The 10,537-nt window shown below is 47.0% G+C and overlaps 1 protein-coding gene across 2 annotated transcripts; it reads left to right on the forward strand.

Annotated features, from left to right (window-relative positions):
- Positions 1 to 617: 617 nt before the first annotated feature.
- Arhgap36 (Rho GTPase activating protein 36) lies at positions 618 to 8,899 on the forward strand. 2 transcript variants are annotated; one of them, XM_090327203.1, is made up of 12 exons: positions 620 to 954; positions 2,351 to 2,416; positions 2,976 to 3,223; positions 3,439 to 3,631; positions 3,835 to 3,890; positions 4,093 to 4,243; positions 4,699 to 4,847; positions 5,016 to 5,192; positions 5,321 to 5,418; positions 5,516 to 5,622; positions 6,013 to 6,186; positions 7,639 to 8,899. In XM_090327203.1, the coding sequence occupies exons 1-12, from the start codon at positions 702 to 704 to the stop codon at positions 7,794 to 7,796; spliced, it is 1,830 nt and encodes a 609-aa protein (XP_090183329.1). In that variant the 5' UTR covers positions 620 to 701; the 3' UTR covers positions 7,797 to 8,899. The 2 variants fall into 2 exon arrangements, with proteins under 2 accessions (XP_090183328.1, XP_090183329.1); XM_090327202.1 differs by having other exon boundaries at positions 618 to 954; positions 6,013 to 7,731.
- Positions 8,900 to 10,537: the final 1,638 nt, after the last annotated feature.

Below are 10,537 nucleotides of genomic sequence, written 5' to 3' on the forward strand. Positions count from 1 at the left end.
TTGTAAACATTATTAGTGACTGTATAATTTTCCATACTCTGGTCATTAGCTAATTTATGTAATTAAACTCATTGCTAGGCTAGCTTTTTCTCCCTTAACTTTGTGCTGTTAGGGTTTACATAAATGTATTTTTTTTCTGTCTGTAGGAAGATTTCATCAGGATAGATTCCTAGAAGGGGAATTACTGGGTCAGAGGATTTGGGGACAATTTTGTGTACAAACTCATATGTGCAGTTTGTACTTAGGAAGACTTACATAAATTTACCCCAAAAAAGCTTCCAAAAAAACCAAAACAAAACAAAATCCCCCAAACAACAAAAAGATTCCTCTTTACTTAATCCAGATCATATTGAATCTCATCATAAAAAAAACCAAAAGAAATAAATCTCTACCAGTGTTCTAATTAAGAAGAAAATACTGTTTTATTCTTGTCTAAAGTGGTTTTCTTAAAAAAATTGGAAGGTTTGTTTTTCTTTTATCTTTTTTCCTTTTTTCACAATTAGGTTTTCTCTTTTCTGGACTATCTGTTCAGAGCTGATTTTTTTAAGTTGAATTTTTTTTTTAAAGAGGCAACCAGAGGCAGCTCTGCTCGAGGGTGAAGCCACCTCCCAGTTTTCCCTCCCCTTCTACCCCCCATAGTTCCCTCCACCAGGTCCAGTGACAATTGGATGATGCAGCCCTGATAATCATGCGGATCCAGAATGGGTGGCTGCATTCCTTTTCTGAAGGAAGCAAGGACATGGTGTCCCAGAATCATGCCCCCTTTACTGTTGTTGTCTGCCTTCATTTTTTTAGTGAGTGTGTTGGGAGGAGCCCCAGGGCACTACTCGGACTGCCGGACAAAGATGGTATCAATACACAGCCTCTCTGAGCTGGAGCGTCTGAAGCTGGAAGAGGCTGCTTACCACGAACTCGTGGCCAGACATTTCCTCTCTGAATTCAAACCGGACAGAGGTGAGCTATATCCCGGAGTGTGGAGTCCTCGTCTTTGGGCGAGTAGACCCCCCGGGAGGGACGGGACAGATTAGTGGGTGCACGAAAGGGGAAAAGGGGCTCGTGCCTCGTCTGAGATCTAGTCCGATCTCCAGGCGCTTGGGGGTGGGGGGGGCACCGGGAAAGCGGGAGTTGAGGCTGTTTGTGGAATTGCAGAAGAGGTAAAAATTAGTTGCTATAGGTCGAAGTCTGGGGGGCGTTAAGGGGGCATTAAAACCCGCAAACGTGTGCGACTGACAAGTGGATGGAGGACCGGTGAAGAGACAGGCGCACCAGGTGCGGTGTGAGAATTGGGACGAGCGCGACGGAGACGCACGGAGACACTCTAGAGAGAGGAGTGGGATTTACAGAGATTGATGAGGGAGAGAGAGAGAGAGAGTGAGAGAGAGAGAGAGAGAGAGAGAGAGAGAGAGAGAGAGAGAGAGAGAGAGAGAGAGAGAGAGAGAGAGAGAGAGAGAGAGAGAGAGAGAGAGAGAGAGAGAGAGAGAGAGAGAGAGAGAGAGAGAGAGAGAGAGAGACGCGCGCCTAGCCAGCAAAGGGCGGGAGGGCGGTGCGGGCGCGGGGTTCGGCGTGGGGAGGTGCGCAGTGAGCGCTACCTACTTCAGCTGCCTGCGGGGAAGCAGTGGGGACGCGGCAGCAGACCGAGTTCGAGCGCATCGGGGGAATCTCTGGGGTATGCGGGTAGATTGGGTTGCAGAGTGCAGGGGAGGTGGGAAGGGGTTCGCGAAGCCCAAGGGGAGCCCTAGGAGGTGTGGAAAGTGCTGGGGGAAGGGTGGGGGCTGCAGGGTCGCGAGGTGCGCACCACTGTCGCAGCCAAAAACTGAGTAAAGCAAAGGGGTGAGGAGACCCCGCGGGCAGCTGACGACTGCGGGATCTGGAGCGAGGGGAGTGAGGGGGGGTCGGCAGTCAGGTGTCGCCGCTGTTCTTACCGCAGCGAGCCGACGGCAAGCTGAGCGTGAGCGCGCCCGCAGTAACTTGGCGACCCTTACCCACGGTGGCGCTGCAGAGCCCCTCCCCTCGCCTGTTGCATGATTCGGGCGCCTGAGAACCCCTGAAATTTGTTTTAAGTGTTCCGTTGAGACTACTGGCGCATAGAAGAACGCGTTTCCAGTGCCTTAGACTGATTTGGCTCAATTGTTGGTATTTTATATATGTGATTTACGATCGGCTCTGTTGTCGGGAGGGGAAACTGAGGCCTGGAGGGAAACATTTTACTCCCTCCCCCCACGAGGTGAGTGCGGAGCTCCCTCTCTTTCCCCTTCCCCGCCCACGCTGCAGATTCATGCATCACGATGTTTTCATCACTTATTAAGTGTTATTGGTTTGCGAGTGTACAAGTCTTTTCCTCTGCTTGTAGCTGAGCCCACAAGCCGTCCAAAAACCTTGGAGAAGTTGTTTCTGGCTTGGAGAGGACAAGAAAAGGGTAAGGGGCTGTTTTGTTGGATTTTTTTTTTAAGGAAAGAACTAGAATGCAGACATCCCCCCCCTTTCCTCCTCCCTCCCCCCCCCATTGCGTAGGATGCTGCTGGTTATTGGAGATTGGGCGGAGCCCAATGCCCCTGAAGTCACTCCCCTCCCTCCCAGAAACCCCTCAGGGGGTGTTAGCAGGAAGTGGCGCAGTTAGCTAAAGGCGCCGTGGGGGCGGTCCTCTCAGACCTGTCTGAGCCTTCCTGAGGGACCCATCCCAGACAGACACGACTGACGAAATCTCTCTCATTGCTTCAAGGTAGTCCCCCTCTGGCAGGACTTAAGGCAAGGGGACCTTGAGCCCCGTCGGGGTAGAGCTGAATCCTTTGCCTGACCACTGCAGAGGATCTTTGGGACTTGCTCCCTAGAGCAGGGGCGCTGTGGTCTGGAGGGGGTGGCATGACTGCGGGGGGGCTGTTTTAGAGGGGGTGCGATAGCCCCTCCAATTCTTCTTCATTCGAGTGCCGCAGGGCTTTGACGGTTCTCTTTTTCTTTTTCCTGCTTCTCTTCGGTAGCACTCAAGACATTTGGCATTCGCCTGGAAGAGGTGCTGGTGAATGAGCTTACCCGCCGCAAGCAGCTCGAATTGACAACCATGGCGCAGAACGAAGAGACCACCGAGACCACCAATGCGCCTGCAGGCCCTCGTCGTCGTCGTCGGGGAAACGTGGTGCAAAGATTATTTGGTCGCATCAGGCGCTTTTTCCGTCGCAGACGGAATACGCCCACCTTGCCCCCGGAGTTCACCCGCCGTGGGCGTCGAGTGAGTTAAACCTTCTAGGTGTCAGTCAGACATTCTTAAGATGCGCAATCATGTCTGCAGACAGGGAGGGTGTATGCCTGTATCCTTATGGGGCGGGGGAGGGGAGGGGACCAAAACATATTGGAATGGTGGGTTTCGTAGTGTCGTTCTATGCTCACAAGGTTCCAAGGGACCTTCTTCTCCTCTGTTTCAATCCTTCTGGGTTTTCTCCACAGGGCGCGGTGTGTTTGGAGAGCCTGGCTGAGCTGGAGGACGGGGCCTTGCTGCTGCAGACCCTGCAACTTTCCAAGGCTTCATTTCCCATTGGCCAGCGACTTCTGGGATGCAAAAAGAAGATGGGCCTCAACCCTATTGCTAAGCAAATCCCACAGGTGGTTGAAGCTTGCTGCAAATTCATTGAGAAACATGGTAAGGGACGCACAAATGGTTAAATTAAAGGGAAAGGAAGGACTGTTCTAAAAGAAAAAGAAAAAGAAGTGGTAGGATGAATGGCTTGGTTAACAGTTCTCCATACCGATGGAGTTAGGGATCCATCTTCTTAGGGAGTACATAGGAAATGTCACAGGAAAAGGCCTCAGAAATGCTTAGGCTCCTCTGGTCTTCTCTTTCAGGTTCAAACACATTGGGGATTTTCACAGCGGAACATTCCCTGCAGAGAGTGAAGAAGGTAAACAGTTCCTTGGATAACAAAAAGCAGAGGTGGGAGCTTCGTTGTAAACATGCAGAGGGGTTAGCTATAGCTTAAGCTCCCCAGATACACCATTTTCACAGCCACCTCTACAAACTCCTAAGACTTATTGAAGGAAACACCAAAAGGGAGATTTTATGGTGGGGAGGGCAAACAGTTAACCTCTTCTCTCCTCTCCTAGCTCCGTGAGGAATTTGAACGAGGTACGGACATAGTGCTGGATGACAATCAAAATGTACATGATGTGGCTGCCTTGTTGAAGAGTTTTTTATGTGACATGAAGGACTCCTTGCTGCCAGATGATCTGCACATGTCTTTTCTTCTGACAGCAAGTGAGTCTTCTTTACAATCACCTTCTTGGGCAATGAGAGGAAACTGTGAGGTTACCTAGAGGATTTTTAACAGCTTACATTGCAGGGTCTAAGATGCACACACTAAAAAACCCAAAACAAACAAAAAAAGAAGAAAAAGGCAAACATAAACATCTCCCTATTTCTCAATTACAGTATCACTTTTTCTAAAAATTTTTTTTCTCTGGATTACTTTTGGTGTCTCTTGGTGTTCCTTTAAAATTTTATTTGAGCTTCAATTTTGGCTACTTCTGATTCTGGTGGGGGTGGGATCTCTTCTTGATTCCAAGTGTCCTAAAGTCAAGTGCTTTGGAAGCAATCAAATATAAATTGCTTAGGTATCTTTTCCATAATCATTAATAATTTGGAAACAGGAACTTATTTTCTTAATATGAAACTTCTAACCCTCAAATCCATACAAATTTTTCTTCCTCTAGCTCTGAAGCCTGAGGATCAGCTTTCTGCCCTGCAGCTCCTGGTTTATCTGATGCCACCTTGCAACAGTGACACTCTGGAGTGTCTGCTGAAGGCTTTACATAAAATCACTGAAAACTGCGAGGATTCCATTGGCATTGATGGAAATGTGGTAAAAAAAATATGGGAAATAACAATGAGAACATCAGTAGGGTACTGAGGGGGAAAATAAAAGCCAGTATATGGAATGGGTAGGTTAAAGAAAAGCTGGGACAAGACAAAGACACATATCTATTTGTACTAGCTCAAGGTTGATTACTTTCTGTCTTCTTTTATCTAGGTTCCAGGCAACCGCATGACTTCTAACAACTTGGCCTTGGTGTTTGGATCTACTCTCCTGAAGAAGGGAAAATTTGGCAAGAGAGAAGCCAGGAAAACAAAGCTGGGAATTGACCACTATGTTGCTTCTGTCAATGTGGTCCGTGCCATGATTGATAACTGGGATGTCTTGTTCCAGGCAAGTGGACCAGTAGCTTCTAAGTTTCCCACTCCAGAAATTCTTTTTTATTAGCTGAATACCTAACATGGATGACTAGAAATGGAAAAGCTCTGTGAAATTTAAATAATTATTAATTTTATCCTCAGGTACCACCACATATTCAAAAGCAGGTTGAGAAGCGTATGGGGAAGTCCAGCCCTGAAGCCCTGGACTTTATCAGACGCAGAAACCTGAGAAAGATCCAGTGTGTATTTTTCTATTAAATTCTCAGTAGTCCAAAGTATTTATGTTAATTATTCCAGGTATAAACTGATGCACTTTCCAAACCTTTTCCTATACAGGAGTGCACGCATAAAGATGGAAGAGGATGCTCTGGTTTCTGATCCAGTGGAAAACTCTGCTGAAGCTGAGGCTGCTATCCTTGCCCAAAGCATGCCTTTTGATGAAGGTCAGTTCCCTACTGAAGGTCAGGCACTTGCTGAAAGTCATGTCTTTTCAGAGGATCAGGTCTTTGCTGACGATGAGCCCCCCCCCCTTGAGGAAGATGAGGACTCTGAGAAAGATATATCAGCCAATGAAGGGCCGGTATTTGAACATGTCCGTAAAGGAAGTCAGATTTGGGAAAGTTCAAGGTCATGAGTTCCCCCAAATAACCTTGACATTCAAGTTCCACCTCTTGAGGGCAATTCAGAGCTTGATGTATATGATACTAATGGTAGCCCCTTGAATTTTGATGATCTTCTTTTCCTTGACAATATTCCAGAATCTGCTTATGTAATGTAGATCTCATTTGATATACCAGAATTTGACTGTGTCTTATTTTTTTATATGGTTTCAGGCCTTGAAGAAGCACCAGACTCACAGGAAAGCTCAAATGCTGGAGATAACCTGAACCCTGACTTTGAGGATGAACCGGATTTTGAAGATTATCAAAATTTTGATCTGGCAGAGGTTCCCTATCTTGATGTAGTCCCTAACAATGAGGACGCATCGGATGCTGATGAAATAGCAGGTAATGAAGAAGCCCCCAATATTAATGAAATTCCAGACAATGTAGATGCCTCTGATAATGATGAACCCCAGGATTCTGAAGAAAATCCCAGTGTTGACGAGCTCCTAGCTGCTGGTGAGGTCCCAAATCATGAAGAGATCCCAGTGCCTGAACCATCTCCAGAGGTCAATGGAGTTTTAGACTCTGAAGATGACCTTGATTTTGAAGCAGTCCCAGCTCTCCATGTGGTCCCAAGTCCTGAAGAAGCCCCACCAGGACATGAAATCCCGAATCATGAAGAATCCCCAGAGATGAATGGACTCTCAGACTCTGAGGACGATGCCAGTCTTGATGACATGCCAGTTTTTGATGGCATCCCAAACGGTGAAGAAATTTCAGAGGCTGAAGAAATTCCAAATCATGAAGAGTCTCCTGAAGTCTATGTAAGTGTGGCCTCGGAAGAAGACCCCAATCCTGAGGAGGTCCCAGCTCTCCATGTGATCACAAGTCCTGACACACTCTCTGATTTTGATGAAATTCTGGGCCAAGAAGAGCCCTCAGAGGTAGGTGAATCCCCAAACAATGAAGAATCCTTGAATGATGAAGAAATATCCGAACACGAAGAAGATTCTGCCTCTGATGTCACTGACAATGAATCCTCTGAAGAAAGTCCAGATCCTGAAAAAGATGCAGTTCTCAGTGTGGTACCTGATTCTGAGAATACTCCAGTTCACAATGAAACTCCAGTTTCTCACAAATACCAAGCTAGCATTTATGAAGAAGATGAAGTGAGCACTGTGTCTCCAGAGACAGAAGAGGTCTCCATTCTCAGTACAATTCCAGACCCTCCACATGATGTGGCTGTCAATCTTGAAGAAGTCCTGAATGTGGCAGAAGTTCCAGTGCCTGATGACCTCGATCCAGAACAAGTTCAGAATCCAAAGGCTTCTGGGCCCCAGCAAGAAGATGAAGATGCTGCACATCCTGAAGATACCACCCCCCTCAAGAACCAGTCTCAGACTGGCCACATTATAAAGTACAGGTCCTCCCCAGAGTCATTCAAGGGTGATATCTGTTTTCTCCCCTCCATGAAGTGTTGTAAGCTTCCGGCTCCAACTTTGTTACTCATTTGCTTACTAAAATTAGTTAGGGTACTTTTGGGATGGTGGTGGTTGTTAGGGGGTCACCATATTCCCCATTTCGTGGGGGGTGTTGTTCATTTTCTCTAAGCATGGGGTTCTCTGTTTGCTAACCCAGTTCTTTCTCCACTTGTTACAAGGGTCCTAAATTTAAAGATTTCTGTCCTTACGGTCAGGTTTCCGTTTTCTTATATAGCTAATGGAGATGTCATTCTTTTCCTATCTTTTTGTCTCATACTGTATTTGAAACTCAAATCTAAGTCTTAGTGCCTTGGTTCTTTGCAAAGTGTGACATGTAGAAACATAAGAAGTTAACTTTATTGCTATTTTCCAGGTTCCTCTGAGGAGCCCGCTGTGCCTCCCGGCACTGCCCGTTCCCATGACGATGAGGAAGGAGCGGGTAACCCTCCCATTCCGGAGCAAGACCGCCCATTGCTCCGTGTGCCCCGGGAGAAGGAGGCCAAAACTGGCATCGGCTACTTCTTTCCTTAGATGTTTTTCCTTCTATAAGGTGCCGGACAGGGGAAAAGGGTGGGGGTAGACCTGGGATGTCACAGGAAACATTGAGGAGAGTGTTGAAGATGTGTGGGAAAGAAGGAGTTCCACCTGATGCTCGGGTCAGGATGAGAATTCCCAATACACTGCCAGCCCCTTCAGTGGGAACACTTGGTCTGTTGAGCTGGTAAAAGCAGAGATGTTTCTGTGTCATGCCCAGGCTCCCTGGTGCTACCTTGCCTTCTCTTTTACCCCTGATCCTGGCTTTCCCCCACAACAGCCCTCCCTTTAATTGGTGTTCCATTTGTGGTAAACTCCCGTCCCAGAGAAGCTCACAAATCTCGAGGTGCTTTCCCTCCCCCTCCCAAGGGGATTGCATGTTTTTCCTCCCTTTCCTACCCTCCTTTAAGAGCTCAACTGGAAAGGCCCTCAAGAGGCATGCTAGAACGTTAGGTCAGCCTACTGACTGCTGACAAACAATTAATGCGAAACCATGTCACACCAACTCATAGCCGTGTCCCCGCAGCAACTCTGCCACCTCAGGATTTTTTTTTCTCCCCTTTTCCAAATTATTTAGACCGATGGCTCGTCCAACAGCCGCTCCCAAATTTCTGTGCAGTTTTGCTCAGGTCACGCCAACTGGGAAACCTCAAGTGGAAGCCTGACTAGCCTTTCTGGGATCAAAAGTTAGAGGACAAATTAGACTTTAGTACCTGGATTTGTTTTAAAGACAGCTGGGGTCACACCTGGTTGTCAGCAAAACAGCTAGTTAGGTACAAACACATAGTTCCAAGTAGATCAAGTCATCTGATTACAAATGTTCTTATCTATCGTCTCTGTAGTTCCTCTATGCAGGGCGGTACAAATTTGCTTGACATGCTCTGGTAACACACAGATATGGGTTATGTATGACATCCAAATTATAGCTGATATTGATGGGTAACAACTGCTGAGGTACATAGAATGAAGAATGTACTGTATTGAGGGATAGAAATTGATCGTACAATGGGTAACAACCGAAGAGCTCGAAGATTTGTGATAGTTAAAACTTCTCTGGCATTTAATCATTAATAAACATCTGTGTCGTGATAGCAGCATAACCATGGCTTACTGTGTATTATTTTCCTCTTTTATACTTCGGAGGTGGGATGGGAAGCTCTGACTGGAGAGAGCTAAAGGGAAATGGGAGGTGGGAAGCGGGAGATGCAATAGAGGGGAGAGGGTGACATAGTACAAAGGGATTGGTGACATGGGGTAAAGGGAGGGGGGTGACATGGATAAAAGGGAGGGGTGACATGGAAAAGAGGGAGAGTCATGTGGAATAAAGAAGAGGGGTGAGATGGAATAAAGGAGAGCGATCACATGAGATAAAAGAGCGAATTGCATAAAGGAGAGGGTAACAAGAGATAAAGGGAGGGTCACGTGGAATAAAGAGGAGGGATAACATGGCCCATGGGGGAGGGGTGATATGGAATAAACAGGAAGGGTGAAACGGGATTAAAGAGAAGGTCCTGTGGAATAAGGAAGGGTGACATGGCATAAAGGTGACAGGTGACATGGGATAAAGGGGAGGGGTAACTTGAAATGAAAATGAGGGTCATATGGAATAAAGAGGAGGGGTAACATGAGCTAAAGAAGAAGGATGACTCGGGAGAAAGAGGAAAGGGTAACATAACGTAAGGGGCAGGGGTGATGTTGGATAAACAGAGGGTCACATGGAATAAAGACAAGGGGTGAGTAGGCATATGGGGGAGGGATGTTACAGGACAAACAAGAGTGGGGGGCAGGGAGTGTTGCCTAGTGGCAGAGTGCTTGCCTAGCATGCACAAAGTCTGGGGTTTGATTCCTCTGTACCACATACACAGATAACACTGGGAATGGTGCTGTGGTCAAGTGGTAGTTAGCTTTGAGCATAGAGAGGCCCAGGGACATTGGCCAGGCCCTGAGTTCAAGCCTCAGGACTAGAAAATAAATTAAAAAAGAAAACAAGAAGGGTGAGGTGGGATAAGGAGGAAAGGGTAACATGGGATAAAGGGGAGAGGAAACATGATGTTAAAGAGAGGATCATTGGGTAGGGAGTTTGGCCTAGTGGTAGAGTGCTTGCCTAGCATGCATGACGACCTGGGTTTGATTCCTCGGTACCATATATATAGAAAAAAAAGCTGGAAGTGGTGCTGTGGCTCAAGTGGTAGAGCTCTAGCCCTGAGAAAGCTCAAGAACAGTGCTCAGGCCCAGAGCTCAAGCCCAGGACTAGCAAAAAGAGAGGATCATGTAGAATGAAGAGTAGGGGTGATATGAGATAAAGAAGAAGAATGATATGGGATAAGCAGGAAAGGGTAACATAGAATAAGGCAGAGTGGGTGACATGGGAGAAACAGAGGGACATATGGAATAAAGAGGAGGGGTGACTCGACATATGGGGGGTGATATGGGATAAATAAGAGCTGTGACATGGGATAAAAGAGAGGGGTGACATGAGATTAAAGAGAGAGTCACATGGAATAAGAAGAAGGTAACATCGTATAAAGAGGAAAAGATAACACACCATAAAGGAGAGGGTAACATGATAAGAGAGGGTCACCTGAAATACAGAAGAGGGATAAAGAGGAGGGGTGATGTGGGTCAAAGGGGGGTGATGTAGGAGGAAAAGAATAGGGCTAGCTGGGTGCTGTGGCTCATGCCTGTAATCCTAGCTACTCAGGAGGCTGAGATCTGAGGATAGCAGTTCAAAGGCAGCC

The sequence above is a fragment of the Megascapheus bottae genome, chromosome X (genome assembly GCF_031878675.1).
Source record: "Megascapheus bottae isolate mThoBot1 chromosome X, mThoBot2.hap1, whole genome shotgun sequence".
Taxonomy (NCBI): domain Eukaryota; kingdom Metazoa; phylum Chordata; class Mammalia; order Rodentia; family Geomyidae; genus Megascapheus; species Megascapheus bottae.

Excerpts from the sequence above, each read along its gene's own strand:
- Arhgap36 (XM_090327202.1), top strand. The coding sequence starts at position 702 with ATGGGTGGCTGCATTCCTTTTCTGAAGGAAGCAAGGACATGGTGTCCC. Across the intron at positions 5,193-5,320 it reads ACTGGGATGTCTTGTTCCAG|GTACCACCACATATTCAAAA; the intron begins GCAAGTGGACCA and ends TTTTATCCTCAG. Across the intron at positions 5,623-6,012 it reads AAGCATGCCTTTTGATGAAG|GCCTTGAAGAAGCACCAGAC; the intron begins GTCAGTTCCCTA and ends ATATGGTTTCAG.